This window comes from Podarcis raffonei, chromosome 3, assembly GCF_027172205.1.
Source record: "Podarcis raffonei isolate rPodRaf1 chromosome 3, rPodRaf1.pri, whole genome shotgun sequence".
In the NCBI taxonomy this organism is placed as follows: domain Eukaryota; kingdom Metazoa; phylum Chordata; class Lepidosauria; order Squamata; family Lacertidae; genus Podarcis; species Podarcis raffonei.
The window spans coordinates 71,653,029-71,672,338 of NC_070604.1; the positions used below are offsets into that span (position 1 = coordinate 71,653,029).

At 41.7% G+C, this 19,310-nt stretch overlaps 1 protein-coding gene across 6 annotated transcripts in view; it reads left to right on the top strand.

Annotated features, from left to right (window-relative positions):
- The first annotated feature begins 2,015 nt into the window (after nucleotides 1–2,015).
- The window catches only part of PNLDC1 (PARN like ribonuclease domain containing exonuclease 1), a 46,704-nt gene continuing 29,409 nt past the window's right edge, over nucleotides 2,016–19,310 (top strand). For 2 of the 6 annotated variants that reach the window (XM_053382309.1, XM_053382308.1), the window contains exons 1-17: nucleotides 2,016–2,290; nucleotides 4,172–4,229; nucleotides 4,335–4,408; nucleotides 5,266–5,299; nucleotides 5,417–5,540; nucleotides 5,936–6,024; nucleotides 6,127–6,227; nucleotides 7,105–7,184; nucleotides 8,253–8,390; nucleotides 8,755–8,824; nucleotides 9,012–9,097; nucleotides 10,649–10,704; nucleotides 11,834–11,901; nucleotides 12,440–12,493; nucleotides 13,458–13,500; nucleotides 14,655–14,754; nucleotides 17,664–17,839. In XM_053382309.1, the coding sequence (XP_053238284.1) occupies nucleotides 2,215–2,290; nucleotides 4,172–4,229; nucleotides 4,335–4,408; nucleotides 5,266–5,299; nucleotides 5,417–5,540; nucleotides 5,936–6,024; nucleotides 6,127–6,227; nucleotides 7,105–7,184; nucleotides 8,253–8,390; nucleotides 8,755–8,824; nucleotides 9,012–9,097; nucleotides 10,649–10,704; nucleotides 11,834–11,901; nucleotides 12,440–12,493; nucleotides 13,458–13,500; nucleotides 14,655–14,754; nucleotides 17,664–17,839 (1,427 nt within the window). In that variant the 5' untranslated portion in view covers nucleotides 2,016–2,214. The remainder of the gene's footprint in view (nucleotides 2,291–4,171; nucleotides 4,230–4,334; nucleotides 4,409–5,265; nucleotides 5,300–5,416; nucleotides 5,541–5,935; nucleotides 6,025–6,126; nucleotides 6,228–7,104; nucleotides 7,185–8,252; nucleotides 8,391–8,754; nucleotides 8,825–9,011; nucleotides 9,098–10,648; nucleotides 10,705–11,833; nucleotides 11,902–12,439; nucleotides 12,494–13,457; nucleotides 13,501–14,654; nucleotides 14,755–17,663; nucleotides 17,840–19,310) is intronic. The other 4 variants (XR_008329583.1, XM_053382312.1, XM_053382310.1 and 1 more) reach the window with 3 other exon arrangements.

Consider the following 19,310-nt stretch of genomic DNA (forward strand, 5'->3'; position numbering starts at 1 on the left):
AAAGTTATTGTTTGCTACTACTGCATGTACAGTTTAGTATTCTGCAGCTATTCTTGCCACAAAACTATTCAGCAAGATGAACAGCTTGGCCAGTCTGGACTGTTTGAGCACAGGAATAGTTGTGTTCAAGTAGTGCAAGTAGATAAATAGGTACCGCTGCAGTGGGAAGGTAAACAGTGTTTCCGTGCGCTCTGGCGCTCCTCACAGTTTCGTCTTGTGCCAGAAGTGGTCAATCATGCTGGCCACATGATGTGAAAAGTTGTGTGCAGACAAATGCCGGCTTTCTCGGCCTGAAGCAAGATAAGCACTGCACCTCATAGTCTAGTTTGACTGGACTTAACCGTCCAGGGGTCCTTTACCTAAACTAGTTATGTTGTGTTTGCTGTGATAAGTTTCATACCCGCTTTGACAAGAAAATCTAATGGGTGCAATTTGTCTCTGGGACTACTATTTAAATCTACAATGAGGGCCTATGACAGCAGCGGTTCATATTTGCCCTATTCATTTGCACTGGTTTCAGTCACCGTCCAGCAGGGGTGCCCAAACTTTTTCAAATAGAGCCAGATTTGATGAAGTGAACATGCATGAGGGCCAACCAAAGTTGTTGAGCTTTTAGGATTTTTTTTAGGATTTTACCCAGGACATATACTGCCACAGCAGCTGGATTAGGCCCTCAAAACGGACTTTGGACATGCCTGCCCTACTGTGACAATAGCTTCTATACCACAATCAAGTAGGCCCCATGGTCACCCTTACAGCTGAATGGCAGTTGGGAGAAGTTAGGCTAACAATAGGTTTATGGTCAATCTCATTTGCATTTAAACATGCCATTTGCACTAATGAGCCTTGATCTTTGAATTACCTATTAGCCTAATTTATGCTGCTCCTCAGTTTGTTAAGGTGAGAAAATCAAACTAGAACGGTTGATTTAACATCTAATTCTGTCACCAAGCCCATAGTCAGAAATGTTGTATTTAATTAAAGTTCTCACTGTTTATCTATTATCCCAGATTCTGAACAACTGTGTCAGTTAACCGATACACCAGGCAACCTTTCTCACGGTATATTGGTGAGATGTATTGCCCAAACCAAAGTGTTTTGAGTCTGGAGTTTAATGGTTACATTGCAATTTAATCTTTTAAAGTGAGCATTTGAAAGTTTACATGTGGTATGGTTTATTTCTGAGTACCACATACACAGGATTTTCCTGTTTTATTGGCAATTCTGTTTACTGTACATAGGGGTAAGGCCCAACTTTTAAACAGTCCTGATTACATTTAGGATCAGAGCTTTAATACTTTCACATTTTATTTATAAACATGTTTATATGCAGCCTTTTGTACTTTAAAAGGGCCCCCCAAACCCGTCACTTTTTAATATAGTATCACTGCTGTCCATTTCCGCCAAGGATGACTCCTGTACATTTAGCCACCGTGTGACATAAATAAATGGGCAGTGTATAAATAAATTATTATTATTAATAATTATTATTATTATAAAAAATAGCAGACAGGCATCAGGTTGAGGGAGGCTGTTATTGATTATTCTTTCCTGCGGGTGCCCGTTTAAAATATAGCATAGCTAATTTTCTCACTGCAGATGGCATCTGCTAATGTGAAGTAAATTGTTGCATGGACAACTATAAAAAACAGAAAATAGTCACAACACCAGCACATTTTGCCTATATAGCCCTACTGCATGGAAATATTTGATACCAAATGTTGGAAAACAATGAAATAGGCATAATTATCTTAGCCTAAGATATCAGGTGTTGACGAGATAAAGAACTACAGTACTCAACTTTTGGAAGATAGCTGAAGGCAGTCGTTTAGGGAAGTTTTTAATGTTTGACGTTTTACTATGCTTTTATATGCTGGGAATAATAATAATAATAATAATAATAATAATAATAATAATAATAATAGTTGAGCCTTTTGGGGGAAATCATGGGTTAAAAACACCCCCAATGCAAGGAGCAAGCCTTCGTGGGGGTGGGGATCTGCTAGGGGCATAGTTTCTGTGGATCTGGGGAAGGGGCAGCCCATGAGTCGACCGCCTTTAAAAGCTCAAGGGAGGCAGAAGCCAAGACTCGCATCCAATTAGCCTCGGCAATTCGCGTCGCTCCATTTTGCTTCAAGGCGGTGGGCGTGGCTTCTCCCGGCTCTTCTTGTGGGGCGGGAATAGTCTCGATTCGCACGTGTGCCTGGAAGCGGGATGGATGTGGGAGCCGGGGAGTTTGAGGAGAAGTTGCCGAAGCTGCAGGAGCTCATCCTCGGCTGCGACTTTGTCGGTGAGGGAGATGCTGGGGGTGGGGGGAAGCTATCCCTGCGAAGGCGGGGGGGGGGCATCTCCCAATGGCCCTCGGCTGGCCTTGGGCTTAGTTGATCGAGCTGCGGTAACGGCGAGGAGGAGAAGGGAAGGGTCCCCTGGGTAGATCTGCCTCAGTCCAAGCCTCGACGTGCTTGCATGGAAGCAAATCCCACTGAACTCAATGGGAACCCGCTCACCCTCTCCAGGATTAGTATTTTAAAACTAATATAACGGCAGTCGTTGCAAGCATACTGGGAATTTTAGTTCTGGAGGGAGAGCCAGTGGATCTCTCAGCAGAATGCTCAGGGCTTGTGCCATGTTAAGTCCCCAGAATTCATTGGGGAAGGGGAAACCAAGGTCAGTGTTTTCAGATGTCTTCAAAGCTGCCGGCTGCTTCAGAGTAGCAGGAGTGGCTGGGGTGAGCTCTCAACTGTTCCTGATGGAGAGTTGAGAGGATAGGTGGCTTTAAAAACAAGCCTAGATCCCAAGGGAGGTGAATCGCTCTGATCATTATGAACCTGGCAGATTTGGAGGCGCCCTGGCACCTTGTCAGTCACTTTTCTTTCAGCTGCATGGGGTCATCTTGTTCAGAGTGTAAAATCTTTTATTTTTCTTAGTACTGTATTGAGGAGCTGAGGAGGTGCCGTCTCCCTCCTTAAAGGTAAAGCTACCCTGGTCCAGTCGCGGATGACTCTGGGGTTGCGGCGCTCATCTCGCTGTATTGGCCGATGGAGCCGGCGTACAGCTTCCGGGTCATGTGGCCAGCATGACTAAGCCACTTCTGGCGAACCAAAGCAGCACTCCCTCCCTGCTCTGGTCTAAATAACAAAACACACACATACCAATATTTATGTACGGCTTCGTCAAAAAGGTCTCAAAACGGTTTATATGAAGCAAAACAGAATACCTAATAAAATCAAACTTAAAAAACGAGTAGATGTACTGAAATTTATCAAAATATGAGTAAATCAACAGTTAAAAAACAAATATACATAATAAAACCACACAAATGCACATAAAAAATTGCATGTCTGGATAGGATTTCATAAACAAAACGTTTTTAGTAGGCATCACAAACAGTACAAAAATGGCACCTACATAAATAAAAGGGCAGGGAATGCAGAGTGTAGGTTTGACTACTTTAAAAGAGTGATCCCTATTTTAAAGAGGTATTATGTGGCGTTTGTTAAAAGTCCCCGTTCTGCAGGTTGAAGAGGTTGGAGTAAGGTGATCCTTCAACAGTTCTCAAGCTGATGAGGGTTTTATATATTAATAACACCTTGGACCATGTAACAAATCAGCAGCCAGTGTAGAGCTTTGAGGAGAGCTATAATATACTGACAAAAATCTCATTCTTGTTGGCAGTCACAATGTAGAATTTTGCATTCACTGTAGTTTCTGAAGCAAGCACAAGGGAAGCCCCACAGAAAGGGCATTGCAGTAAACCAGTCTTGAAAAGACCAGTAGCTTGTCCACAATAGTTCAGGTATCTGATTCCAGGACTGGCAAGAGGTTGTGTACCAGTCAAAGCTGAAAAAAAGGTGCTCCTGGCTACCTGGACCTCCAGTGACAAAACTGGGTCAGGAAAAGTGAATATTTGCAGCTGGTCATTAGTATTGTGCCATGACTAACAATCAAGGTAAATCTAAATTCCAAAGGTTTTATTGCTATAATAGCTACAGTTCTGATGAAACTTCTTAAAATCAACCAAATATAGTGGACTGGTGTCTCATGCAAAGGATTTCAGAGCACTGATGGAACTGGCAGAATATAAAATTACAAAAAATGCTCGCAGTGGGGAAGGCAAATAGTTTAGTTTGGTGCCCTTTGCTGTGTTCAATTTGTTCTTTGTATTTTGCAGGCCTTGACATGGAGTTCACAGGTTTGCATTCTACCTTTCCACCCAGTAATCAGCACAGGTAAGTTTGTCTAACCATACATATTTTCAGAAGATGTGTACAGGAGTACTGTAAAGGTGCATACACAACATATAAGTATTTTATGATTTTTCCCTCCCCTCCCAGCCTCTTTGATTCACCTGCTGAGTGCTATCAAAAAGCCAGACAGAGTGTCCAGCAATTTACAGTGAGTCAGCTTGGTGAGTTCTTTTTTAGTAGCTAAAACACAAATGTAAATCCTGAACATGCAGCATGAGTGAGAGACTGAGGGACATTAAGGATCTGGGTGGGAATGCTTGTGGTTGCCTTGTTTTGGGTTCTAGTGGGAGACTGAAAGGGACTTAAGTCCAAATTACCTCTTCTCCCTCCTTGAGCAAGGCATGAATCTGTTTCCAAAGGGCTTTTAAACAGACCAGCACTGCACTTTGAAGTCATGATAATTGGGGCTGCAAAGCACAGCATCAATTAATGTTACCATGAAGTCATTCGACTGACAGGCAGACAGGTCTGCCAGGTTTGGCCCACCAAGGGGTGAAGAGATAATGATGTAGCCTCTTGGCCAGAAAAGGTCCCCCAACTCTGTTTTACAGGAATACTCTGTTTCCTGCATTGTTTGTTCAGAGTTACCAGAACAGAGGTGTCTCTTTTTCTAGGTATTTTGGGGGGTTGTGGCTCTTCTAGGAAGTAGTCAAGATGGAATTATTGGATATCTGCTGTGCAAACATGACTCTTGGGGTAGTATGGGAGAGTGTAATACATCTATGAACAATATATCTGTAAATCATTTCCTCATAAATAGCCTCTCTACAAACACCTAAGGTTCCTTGCAATGTCTGCCAGTATTTGGTGCTAAAATTAAGGCGAATTTAGCTTTCCACCTGAAAGGTTGCTATTGTCATTTTCAGTAAATGACTAGATGGGTGGTGTCCTTACTAATAGGCAAATGGTTCTAGCATAGCCGTAGCCAAGGAATAGAGAAGAACACACATTTGTGATTGAAATGTCACTGTGTGCAGGTGCCTGTTTTGTGTGATAACATTTTATATTTTTCTTTCAGGTTTGTCAATATTTTCCAATGAAAAAGCCAACAAGTACGTATAGTGTTTTCTTGTCAATGGTTATATTTAGCTGGTGATCATGGGATAAAAATGCTGCCTTTCAGCTCTTCCCCCGCAGAAATCTTGTTAGTCATTCTGCTTTCTTTGCAGGTACGTGGCTCATTCCTATAACTTTTTTCTCCTTCCCATGACATTTGGCCAAATGGATTCTGAGGTCTGTTTCCAAACATCTAGCATTCAGTTCTTGTCTCGCTATGGTTTTGACTACAACAAGGTATGTTTTCTGTTACAAATAGACTAGGCAAACAAAATGTGGATTTTTGGACTTGTTTTGCCATTTAAGTACTGTTACGTCTTCTACTTGCACAGCAGGGTTTCCTCCTTCTCCCCATATGCACTTCCCATGCCTCCTGAAATTGGGTCAGGCAGGTTGGAAGACCCCCCAGAACAGCATGTGTGGTAGGAGGGAGGGGTCGTTCCATCTGGAAGCTGGAGCTTTGTTGCACTTGTGAATTTTAAAGCACTTGAATTTTTAAATTAATACTGGAGTACAGCCACTTACAGGATTGGTGTAGTCAAATGAACAGAAAGGATAGTTCTGGCATCCATATTCCTTTAACACAGAAACTTTCTGAGGTGTAACTTTTATCCTCCTCTCCCACCCCCTAGTTTCTTAAAGATGGAATCCCATACATGAATGAAGCACAAGAGAAGAAACTTCAGCAACAACTTTTGCCCGGGAGCTTGATGGTCCACAGGTAAAACTGATCTTTCTGTGAGAGTCTGCGGAGCGTTCTGCTAAGTCCAGGTTCAAACTGGTTCACAAGTTTCAAACAGCTGCCTTGCTCTTCTATCTCCAGTGCCTTTGAAAAGGACAAGCTGAAAAAAGTGATTGATGAAGTAACTTGCTGGGTGTCATCAGCAGAAGTGAAAGATTCTATGGTTCTGCGCGATATATATGGTAGGGGGCCTAAGCTTAGGCACTTTTGATTTCGTGTCCAACAGCCCTTGACTAAATTTGTTACTTGCTCCTTGCCCCACACCTTGAATTTTTGTATCTTTCCCTCTCACCCATTGGAGAAATAGAACCTTTGTTATCACTGTTATTTGTGAGTCTGAACATAAGGCTGTGTACCATTTTTTTATTCTGGGGTGGTGGGGAAGCACTACTGCAAGACCTGGCACCTTCACTGATGAGAATTTTTTGGGGATGCAGCTGAAAGAAAGAAAGAAAGTATACTACGCTTAACAGAAAATGGATATGAAAATAAATTGGACTTGATAGTATCCCTTGCAGGGGCGGTATCCTTTTCCTCCATGCCCCCAACTCTCCTGAAAATGATATACAGTATTCTACTCTCAACATGTTCCAGAAAAACATGGGATTCTAGGAGAACCACTGCAAGATGCAGGTGATGTGACTGCATACATTAGAGAACACCCAAAACCTTCCTTGCTTGCCACAGAAAACTAGCCTTGAGATGGAAGTTTAAGCAGGATTAGAACGCTGCTCTCTGGAATGCTATCTTTCAACAGGTAGGGAGGGTTTAAAACATGTGTTGAGAATGGAATCTCACAATTCATTCTCTCCCTGCAAACTGCATTTTGAACTAGTACAGTGGTGAATTGAGAGATGAAAGCAGTCTGAATTCCTGATCCTGTGTGTGAGTGTGTCTTGCTGCTTGTAACACCTTAATTAGATATAGACTTGGACAGTAGTGAAATCTTAACAGTGCAGTCTTAAAATGCTGTACCATTTTTCTAATTCAGTCATCTGAGTGTTAGTGAAGTACAATGAAGCTATATCATGCTGTTCATGTTTTTGCTTCTTCTTATAGGCTTCCAGGTGTTTGAAATACAGCTGATTCTAAGACGAGCTATTCAAGATATTTGGACGATTCCTTTAGGAGGTCAAAAAGTGAGTTTCATATTGTGTTTAAAATGTAACTGGTGCATTCATGGCATCCAAGTCCTAGGAATACGGACATCTTGTCTCTACCATTGTGCAGGTTTCCATATATAGATCTTTGAGAATTCTTCTAAACTTTTGGCAGGAGTGTATAAAAACAATTTGGCTAGTATTTTTCCTGAGGTTATATCTTTCTAAATAAAAGTCTTTAGGTCACTGGAGGCAGAACACAAAATTGGCTCTGTTATACTGTACTAGGCTGCCTCCCTGTTAGCCATTTATGGTACATCTGTTCATTATTTGGACTCATTCTAATCTGGGTTCAGCCCTAGCAACAGAACTGAGTTGGCCTTGATCGCCCTAATGGATTACCTTTGCAGAGAGCGGGAGAGGGGGAGTGAGAACTTGATAGCTTGATCTGCTCTGAGGAATGAGAATTGGGGACAGTGTATTTCAGTGGTTCCAATCCTACCTTCAGGACCAAGTCCAGAGAGTAGCCTTGGGAAGAGTGCCTTTCAACCCCCTGACAACTATGCTATGGGGTGCCATAGGGAGTATTTTAAATCCAGTGCTATTTAATAACTATATGAAGGCATTGGGAGTAGACAAGAGGAGGTTTCTAACAAGGTACTATCAGTTTACTGATGACACTCAGTTCAGTTTCTCCATAACACCTGAATCAAGAGGGGTTGTGCGATCCCTGGGCCATTGCCTGGATGCAGTGGTGAACTAGATGAGGAATAACAAGTTGAGCTTGAATCCTGGCAAGACGGAGGCACTCTGAGTGAGTCATACCTGTGTCTCAGAAATTGGTTAGTTGCCTGCTGTGGATGGGTTTGCACTTCGTTTGAAGCAGCAAGTTTGTGGTTTTGGGGTGCTTCTTGATCTAGCTTTGTCACTGGAGGCACAGGAAGCCTCAGTTGACCAACTGTGGCTGGTTTGCCTGCTATGGCCATTCCTGGACCAAAGTACAAAGCTGTGATGAAATCTCAGCAGTTTATGCATGTGGGCTGATCCATAGGTAGTGCACAAAGCACACACTTGCCAGCATACAGTTTCTGTCCTGTCTTGCTTCAGGTGATGGTGAAGAAGATGAGTCCACAGCATCGCTGGCAGCTGGAAAATACTTCTTACGATTCTTGTCGGAGAGAGCAAATTCTGTTCTCTGCAAGGGGTTTCACCAACCTTTTCCAGACACTAGTTAAAGCAAAGAAGGTAGATCCCACTTTCTTTAGGTTTTTTAAAAAATAAAATAATTCAGATGTAAAGTCACAGTAGTAGAAAATTCAAAATAACTTTTGAAAAGCTTAACAGAACATGTATATCTATATAAAGTTATACAGGTGATATCAATTAAAAGTGTACTGTCCTAGTAATAGTTGAATTTTTATATATGAAATGACCAGAGCCATTGAAATTCAGCTGGTGATCTGTGATAAGCTCAATAAACTGATCCTCACTAGGCCTTTATTTAGTAAATTGCATTTGCTTTCTTAAAGGGCCTAGTATAAAACATACTCCCATTAACCACTGTTCAGCAGTGCTGTGTTTTTGACAATCTTACCTTTTCTCTCTGCAGCCACTGGTGGGACACAATATGCTGATGGATCTTCTGCATCTGCATGAGAATTTTTACAAGCCCCTCCCTGGTAATGTCACTTCCAGCTTCAATCACAAAGAGACTTTTGTATCCTTCCCCCAGTAGGATCCTTGCTCCCAATCCTTACCTCTGCTTTAGGAACTGATCTATTTCTGGTTATTGGTCAAGCTATTGTCAGCAACTTAGTTCATTAACAAGCAAACGTCACCATCTTCTCTCATTATTTTTTTTAAAAGAAAACTACGATGAATTTAAAAAGAACATACATGCCCTGTTTCCTGTTGTCATGGACACAAAGAACATAGCAAAGACCACCTGGAAGGTAACTCTCATTGGCTGCTGATGCTCAGGATTGCTCAGGATTGCCTCTCCTTTTGCCGCCCTCACTGTGTCAATGCGAGGGTCCATGGCTCAGCACATAAGCACATAGTTTGTATGCAGAATGTCCTAGGTTCAGTCCTCAGCAAAGGATCTTGGCTACAGCTAAGAAATGCCTTTTGCTTAAAACATTGGTGGCCCTCTGCCGGCCAGAGTAAACAAGACTGGCCTAGCATAATTTAAAGCCTGGCAGTTCCATATGTTCAGAAAATGAGCAAGGAAACTCAGATTTTGTCTCCTTCGCAAAGAGCAGTGACAACTTCTGTTTGTTGTTCACTATTTCTTCCCAGAAGTGGAGCAGCAATCCGTGTTAGTGGTACTTGAGGGTTCTTAGTGCCATCCTGTTGTTGGGATAGTGACTCTTGTCTCTTGTAATGCCAGTGTTTTTCCCACATGAAGGCAAAATGTGTACTGCAGACAGGACAATTCAAAGTGTTGGTGCTGACCTTTAAAACCCTAAATGGACTCGGTTCTGTATACCTGAAGGAGTGCCTCCACCCCCACTGTTCAGCCTGGACACTGAGGTCCAGCACCGAGGGCCTTCTGGCGGTTTCCTCACTGTGAGAAGTGAGGCTGCAGGGAACGAGGCAGAGGGCCTTTTCGGTGGTGGTGCCCGCCCTGTGGAATGCCCTCCCATCAGATGTTAAGGAAATAAACAACTATTTGGCTTTTATAAGACATCTGCAGGCAGCCCTGTTTAGGGAAGTTTTAAATGTTTGATGTTTTATTGTGTTTTTAATATTCTGTTGGGAGCCACCCAGAGTGGCTGGGGAAACCCAGCCAGATAGGCAGGATATTATTATTATTATTATTATTATTATTATTATTATTATTATAGTTAAATTCCTGACTGTGGTTGTAATTGTCACATTCAGCAGGGCTTTAGGGGAAGGGTGCATTATGGGACTTGACAGGTTTTCTTTGGTGTGGTTGGCATTCCCAAGCTTGTATACTTGGATGCCTTGGGAACAACATGATAGGCTCAATGATTGGGGGCGGGAGGAGGTGCTGAAACTGTATGGCCAAGCAAGTGGAAACCTTGTCTTTTGAGTCAGTGTGTGAATGAGAACAGTTTCTAGTCTCGGGTTACGGCTTTGATGTTCTATTCCTAAGGGCATATTATATGTTACAGTCCTGGTATGGCTGCTGCTAAGATTTCTTCCTGTGCGCATCCCAGTTACATGAAATGGCATACAGAACATTTCAAAGTAGCTGATTAATGATGAGACGCAAGTACCTCCAATTGACTGACCCACAGTGAACCTCTAGTTCCAGTTGTTCAGTAAATGTGCAGTAATCCTGTATCTTTATGAGGATAATGATGTTGGAGGGGTCAGGGCCTTAGAAGACAAACAATGGTATAGGAAGCTTCAAGAACAGACATGTTGCACTGGAGTAGTTGATGTCCTATGCACTGCAATCCATTGTTACTTTGTGAACCTCCAGCTCTTTCCATGCCACCAAAAAGCTTTTAAAAATTCTTCCTTTTAAACAGGAGTTCCAGTTTCCTCGAGCTAAAAATCTTTTGGAGCTTTATAAAGTTCTGAACGGGTGAGCCATTTTATTTGTGTGTGCGTGTGTCGCCATTGGTTTTATCACTAAGTTAGCCTGTCTGAAAAAGAAATATAACAAGTTGTTCCAGAATTCAATCAGGATTTTTTTGGGGGGTGTGGAGGTAATGTCCTGCAGATGTTGACCCTGTGATCAGTTTAGATTAGGGTAGATGGTACTTTGTTCTTCTGTCAAATGTCTCTGAAGAAATTATACATTGTTTGCCCAGTAGTCCTGTATCTTCTGAGTGAAGTGGCCCTCTTAGGCTGCAGATCTCAGGGTAACATTAAGAGGCAGTGAATGGACAACTGTAGAATTTAAGACCATGGGGAGCATAATTACAGATTGGGGAAGGGGCTTAACACCTGATAGGAGAAAAGTAAAATTGTTGCCTTCTCCCAGTTTTGAAAATGTTTTGCAATGCACAGTGATTAACACCTAAGGTAAAGGGACCCCTGACCATTAGGTCCAGTCGTGACCGACTCTGGGGTTGCGGCGCTCATCTCACTTTATTGGCCGAGGGAACCGGCATACAGCTTCCAGGTCATGTGGCCAGCATGACTAAGCAGTTTCTGGCGAACTAGAGCAGCACATGGAAACGCCGTTTACCTTCCCGCCGGAGCGGTACCTATTTATCTACTTGCACTTTGAGGTGCTTTCGAACTGCTAGGTTGGCAGGAGCAGGGACTGAGCAACAGGAGCTCACACCATCTCAGGGATTTGAACCGCGACCTTCTGATCGGCTAGTCCTAGGCTCTGTGGTTTAACACACAGCGCCACCCGCGTCCCTCAATTAACACCTATCTGACCACAATTGGTTTTTTAAATAATTCAAACATCCCTTGCCTCTTCTAAAAGAAAAGGACAGCCCAGTGTTTCTATTTCACTGGAAAGGCAAGACAAGGAGGACATACGATAACTATTATATAAATAGGCACAATGGCTATATTCTACTTCCACTGTTGGAAGTAATATACCTTTGAATACCAGTTGCTATTCCATTCAGGTTGTAGTTGCGGGCTTCCCATGGGCATCTGATTGGCCACTGATAGAACAGGATGCTGGACTTGGGTCTTATCCAGCAGGGCTCTTCTTAAGAACTGAAAGCTTGACAATTGATACCTTTCAGCAGTGACGTGAATCCCACAAACCAGCCTTGTCCAGAGATCTTTCATGCAAGCGACTGCCTCAGATACGGTATGTCTGGCTATGGAAACAAATTCTTGGCGTGTAGTCATTAACCTGAATAAGTACTACGATTGATACGTTTTCAGTTGCTTTCATCACAGAGCAAAGTTACGAGGAGCTTTGAACAGGATTGCGATGCACATAGCTTTGCATTTCTATCCCTTGAAGCACACATGCACCAAACTGTTCATTCTGCCCTTGTTCCCTACCTACTACTGCACTCCACAACACTGGGAAAATAGATGCTTAAGGCATTCTGCAAGGCCAAAATCAGCAGTGAACCTCTGACAGGCTTTGCATGATACCACTTCTACTGCCAGACCAAACTCAAGTGGGATGTGATCGCAACTTAATGATGGGATCTGATGATATTGCTTCAGAATCCTTGTAGAGACTGCCATGCTGTAGATTCTTAGAGGTGGGAGGAAAATGGCAACATAAAACCAAGAGAAACACGATAGGTTGTCTGTGGAAGTTGTTTTGGGTCAAATCATTATAGACTGTCTGGGGAGATGTTACATTTTCTGTTTTGTTGGAAACCTTTCAGCTACAAAAGAGTCTCCTCATGAGGCGGCCTATGATGCATTTCTCTGCGGATCAGGTATGGGTGTAATTTTTCGTGTCTAAAATACCCCCTTCCATTGGCATTGTGCTAGTTCAACATATGGGGCAGTCTGTCTACTTTGTTAATAAAGAAACTGTACAGCCGGATGGGTGGGGTAGAAATAATAAATTATTATTATTACTACAAACCTCTTTTGGATATGAACATTTGTGACAGAGGGTTTCAGAGCGAAACTTCATGTTCTTCCTGAGTGACCTAATTATTTGTATTTTAAAGTTTCTAACGATTTAGGCACTGTGCAGAGTTTTTTAAAAAATAAATTAATTAATTAAATAAGCAGCCACTGCCTACAAGCTTACAATCAAATGGATATGACACAAAAGAAATGGAGAAGTATAAGATACAGTGATTTGGCCCCCCGGATGAGGCCAAATCAAGCCAATGTGTTTTTCTCTTTGAAGCTCTACAAGGCAGTCTTCTTTGTTTCTGCTTTATTGGTTTTAAGCAGGCTTAGGTAGCTAGCAGTTCTTCTTCCAGGAGGTGGTCACCTCTGTCCTTTATAGAGGCAAGTAGAAGCTGCAGGGATGCTGTTTACATAACCAGCCAGGAGTTATTGCTGCTTTTCCTTTCACGAAACTAAAGAGGTACCGTGCAAGGATTTCCACTTGTGCAATGGGACTCCCCCCCATGTGTGCCCCTGCATCCCTCAAAATTGGTTTGGGAGAACCCTCAGAACAGCGCAAGGAGGAGGCATTATGGAGCGCTTGTGGAAACAGACCAACGGGAAGAGTGGGACTCTGAATCCCCTCCTAAGTCTTTTTTAGTAAAGTGTTGAAGGCCTAAAAGATTGATGTCTTATTTAATCAACTCTCAGAACAATCTAGTTCCTATTTTTGAGCATCAAAAAGCTTTTCTAGGAGCCTCCCCTCTCCACCCCAATTTTTCAGTCTTACCATTTATAAGTTGTTAGATGTAACAATGGAATTGTTTATTTTTCCAGTTCTTCTGAAAATAGCCCATTTGCTTCTTGACAGAATTTCTTGGTAAGTAAATAGCTTGAATGTTTCCCACTTCTGAATAATCTTCCTCACTGTAGAATGACGGACTTAAAATTGGTTGGAGGTGGCCTAGAACCCTTCCCAGTTTCATGGGCAGCAGCACTTGCTTCCCTAAGAGCATTGTGTGGTCTTTCCTCCTTGGCATTGTGTTAAAACACACCTGACCGCTCCAGACCAGCAAATTACGGAAACTTTGGCTTTTATAGAGCTGGGCACACTTGCTGATGATCAATTAAGCAAGGACATTTGATTAGCAGCCCCTGTCCGCTACTTAGCCTATTAATTCCTATGGAAGCAGTAGGGGTATTCTTAGTTTTTCTCCATTTTGGCTTTATTTTTGTTAAATGACACAGTGTAATATGTCATGTTGTTGTCCATCTGGAGTTGTATTTACCAAATTTGGGGTTGTATTTACCTAATGATTGCTATTATGTCCTGAAATGTAAAACCACAGAATTCAATGAGGGTGCCCTTCCTTTTTCTTAAGACTGTATTTAGTAGTAGCTGCTTGGTGACAGGTTCTGAAAGGTGATTTTAATATTTATAGACAGGGCCTGTCATCCACAGACCTTAGAAACTGTCATCAAGCACCCTTAAGAACCCCAAAGTAAATATCAGTATTCTCTTAATGTATAAAATATCCCTTCAATAAAAAAAGTATCCCAGTTATCATACCAAGCTCCTTTAAAGACATTCTAAGGCAGGCTTCCTCAATTTTAGCCCTCCAGATCTTTTTGCTAGTGGGACCCAGTGGTCAGGGATGGTGGGAATTGTAGTCTCAAAACATCTGGAGGACTGAGGTTGAGGAAGCCTGTTCTAAGGGACCAGGTAGCAGTGGAAAGGGGTCAAATTGAGTAACTGTTTTACTTTGGCATGGAGTTCCATGAAATATAAAATTTAAAGAATTTATTGTATTTTATAACACTGGAATGTGTTGTGTGATGGTACTCTAGTTTCAATTCAACTCCATCCATTATTGGATGGAGGGAATTGCTCTGAGGCAGTTAGTAAAAGAGACCTTACGCTTTTCTAAAAAAAAATAGTTATATGCAATCTTGGCATTCCTAAGTTCTTCTAGTATATCATTCCCCACAGAACATTTTATTTTTTTTATGATCCACTGCTTCTCCTTAATTTAGTGATCCAACAAGGACTGCTCCCTCGTTTTCTCAGTACCTTGATGTATTGGCTGCATGTGTGAATCAAGTGAACGTTATCCGAGCTGGTGTTCAGAAAATAGTGAGTATGAAATGTGAAAAGATTCCAGTTAGCCAGCTGCCAGGAGAAACCACTTGTGTAACATCCCCACAAGCTCAGATGGAATAGGAGCAGGGAACAGGAGCTCTTGTGAGCTCTGTCGTTTTGGAGATAGTTTTGTAGTTTGCATGGCTGAAGCCTGGAATGTTAGAGAATGGAAGATAAGGCAAAGAGTGATGCTGAAAGGTAGACCCTCCAGATGTGTTGCCTCCAGATGTACCTGACCAGTGGTGAGGAATAATGGGAGTCATCATCATCATCAAACCTTTTATTGGCATCACATACAAACATCCATAGTAAATCAGTACAGAGTTACCACCTCCCCAGTGTCACAGAACATTTGGCAAATGAAAAGAGGCAAAACAGTCTAACGTTACATCTCTAGGTCTCCAGGAAGATCAGATGTCTGCAATGTGTTTCTGCGACAAAAAAACAAATAAAGATATTTAGCCACTAACTTGGTGAGCTCCTGATCATTCCCTAGTAATAGAAAATGTATGACCTTCAACTCTAGTTTCCATTTGGGGATGCAGAGTTGATCTAGAAACTGCTGGCGGAGATCAGCATATAGTTTACATTTAAGAACCACATGAGTAAGTGTTTCCAGCAAGTGGTCTTCACATAATTTTTATATTTCATAATATAATGGAACCATTCAGTTGTGTAAAGTGGATTTCCCTGGCCTAAACTCTGCCTGCTCTGGACCTATGATGTTATTTTCATCAAGCCAAGTAGTTAATTTATTTAGCAGATGTTTAGTGTACAATTTCCCGATGTTTGACAATAGACTTATTGGCCGATAGTTGGATGGCAGCTTTTTGTCTCCCTTTTAAAAGATTAACATAATTATAGATTGCTGCCATGAGTTAGGCATGATACCAGATCTATCATTCACAGTGAATAGATCCGCTAGTATCGGAGCCCACCATTTTGACTTGGCTTTGATCAATTCAGATGGAATAGCATCAGGGCCAGCAGCCTTGCCTGCTTTCATCTGATCACTAAAACTTGTAACTTTGGTAATGGAGACAGGGGGCCACTCATCCGCAAAAGTAAAAATGGCATGGTCCTGACTGTCAGGTGGAATACAGTCATCAAAGAAAACCGCCTTGAAATGCTCTACCCATAACAAAGATGGAATCAATGTCAGTGAATCATCCTGTGTCTGTGGGGAGTCTGCTACAGCCTTCCAAAATTTCTTACGATCTTTCATTAGGCTGGCTGAGAGTAGCGTATCCCAACATGCCTGATTATATCTTATCCGGCTAAGCTGGATAGTTTCCCTGAGTTGTTGGAATCTGGATGTGAAGGCGATCTGGCTGCGACATCTGTCACCCCATTGATCGCCAGGGTTGATTCGGCTGATCTGGCTGGCTAGGCGGGTGTCCCCTTCCTCCCTCACTGCTCCATGTGCGTCCCTCCTGAAGCTGTGTGCTCAGTGGAAGAGGACGACCATCCCAGATAGGAGTGTACCGTTCTTCGGTCAGGCGTATACGATAGCTGCGCTCCCCTGCTAGAACCTCCAACAATGGGAGTCGTAGTCAACATCTGGAGCGTACCATGGTAGCTACCCCTGTTGTACTGAATTTGATTCACTGAGAAAAGCAATTAGGAAAGAAAGGATTTTACATGTATGTTACATGTGGGCACATGCAAGGACACAAAGCAAGCTCATTTTATTAAAGTGCCCCAAACTTTCCAGAAGCTGGACAGAACAGTATTTCTTCATGATGAGGAAAGAAAACACATGCCCATGTCATCTGACAGACAATATAAATATTCATGATTTTCACAACAATGCACTGTTTATCCTGCTCATAATTCTTGATCTTGGAGCTGGGGCGAAAATTGTGTGACTGCATTGTCGTGCATGGTGATGCAGACTTTGGTTCAAATATACCTGGTGGATGCAGTTTTAGCATACTGAATATGTTTGTATACACATTTTTATATAGGATTATAACAATATAGTTATTATTGCAGTTAATTTATTAACCACCTTCTAAACCAGTGTCTCAAGGCAACACACAAAAAGGAAGCTAAAGGCTAAAAAAAAACAACAGGAATGTTTTTGCCTGGTGCCTTCATTACATATTTTTAGGCGCCAGGGCAAAAACCTTCCTCCTTTCTCAGGCCTTTGGCTAATTAAGCAATCTGTGGCTTTTTAAACAGTGGTGGGCCATGTATTGTTGTTTGTTGTTGTTGTTAATAATAATAATAGGCAACTAGAGCAAACCCTGAAAGCAAGGCATTATAGGTTGGCAGTAGTTTGCCCCCACAAGTTTGGCCCCACAAGTTTAGCCAGATGCAGCCTCTGAAGGGTAGCCCCACATAGAACAAATTGCAGGATCCAACCATGAGGTTGTCAATGCATGGGCAACCATGGTCAAGCTATCCCAATCCAGGAACAGGAAAAGCTGTTGGTAAAAGGCACTCATAGCCGCTGAGGACACCAGCAAACAATAAAAGGACTTGTAGACTGACTTTTTTTGGAATACAACATCCTTGGCTCTTCCCTTCCTCAACCTAGCTAATAGTTCTTCATAGTGTGATCCCTTGTGACGTCCAGGGCCTGGCTGCGAGAACCAATGAGGGTGAGTGGACTTGCCCCTTCCACCCTCCCAGAGCCGTAACCCCAGGGTGCCAAACCACAAACAAATAACAAGAACTATTTTGGGGGTGTTCAATGTGATGGATTTTTTTAAAAAAATAACCACCAAAACCTGATGTTAAGCATTAATGTTAAACCACCAATTCTTACCTACCATGGTGTTTGTGTGTGTTGTGTTTGGCATAGTTTATTGAAATGTTTCATAATACTTAGACCCTTTTGTGAATCTTCCTCTTGGTGCTTTCAGTAGCTTGAAGGGTTAACTTAATTCTTTCCTTAGAATTTTTCCGGTATGGATGACCCTATAAAGCTTCCACCGCTCCTTATCATTAATGTGCGAGGATGGCCTGGGGTTGATGAAGAGCAGATCTATCGGGAGTTTAAAATCTTCTGCAGATTTGATGTGCGGCGGCTAAAGAGGAACCAGTTTCTCTTACTCTCCAATAATTTTAAAAAGTATGTGATCAAAAGCCACCTTCTCCCTACCTTAGCAGTTGTTATTCTTCCAGTTTTCTCTGATATATGTTGAATCAGACAGAGTCTCATTCCAAAATATCTGGATTCAGTTTTACTTTAGTGATCCTCATGCAGCAGGGGAAGTACATGCTTATACTCTGCTCAGTAGCTACACCCATGTATGCTGCTGGGTATTTGAAATGCTTGCAAATCCAAGGGTGCAAGAAACACAATGATACCCTTCGGAAGTGGGGGAAATCCAGTGTCCACATATTTTCAAATTTAATGTAATTTCATATATATATATATATATATATATATATATATATATATATATATATAATATGTTTTCAAGAATTTACAAATACAAATCTTACAATGTCATACTTCCAATACAAATACAAATCAAACTTCCCTCCCTCCTTTTGTGGTTTCTTCTCTTATTGGAATTTTTAACACTGCATTTTCCACTTTACTCCATTTCTTAATTATTCTACAATTAGTAATACTTTTAAGCTAACCCTACCAACGCACTTAGTTGCATACCATGATTTTTCAAATATTCCACACTCCTTAATCATTTCCCCCCCTCTTGGTTTCTTAATACACCCGTTAATTTTGCCATTTTGGCATAATCCATCAAGTTAATCAGCCACTCTTCTTTGGTTAGAACAACGTCCTCTTTCTACCTCTGGGCAAAGACCATTCTGGCTGCAGTTGTAGCATACGTAAATAAGTTTCTGTGGTCCTTGGGAATTTCTGTATTCACTATCCCTAAAAGAAAAGTTGCTGGTTTGGTTTGGTTTTGGTTTGTTTTACTAAAAGTTATTTTGAACATTGTCTTCAATTCATTATACGTAGATCATTTCCCAGAAGGCTTTTGTTCGCTCACAGGACTACCACGTATGGTAAAAATTACCTTCCTTTTCTTTACATTTCCAACACAAATACCAGGAGATAAATACCATCTATACATCATTTTCATATAACTTTCTTTCAAGTGTACATAACATGCTGTGAATTTTCAATCAACATTCCCATGCAGCCATTTCAATATTGTGACCAGTGTCTCTTGCCCATTGAATCATCACAGATTTCACCTGCTCATCTTTTGTTTCCCATTCTAACAACATTTTAAACATTCTAGAAATTACTTTGTCAGTATTCCCTAGTAGTGCTCTCAGAAATTGCTTAATGCAATTTCTAGGACATCTTGGAGAGATTGCTAGTAAAGCAGAGAAAATAGAAACTTTTCTGCAGATTCTTTTTTTTTTTTTACAAGATCAAAACATATATGTGTTAGACTTTAAAAAGTATTTTTGTATTTGCACTCATGGGTTTTTGTAGGGCCATAGGTTGCCCGCCCTTGCTGTATTATTAAATGGCAGCAGACAGAGGAGTATATGGTTGCTTCAAATTCAAGCAGCGCCTGAAGGAGGATATTCTCAGGGCTTCCTTGCTCTCAAGTGGG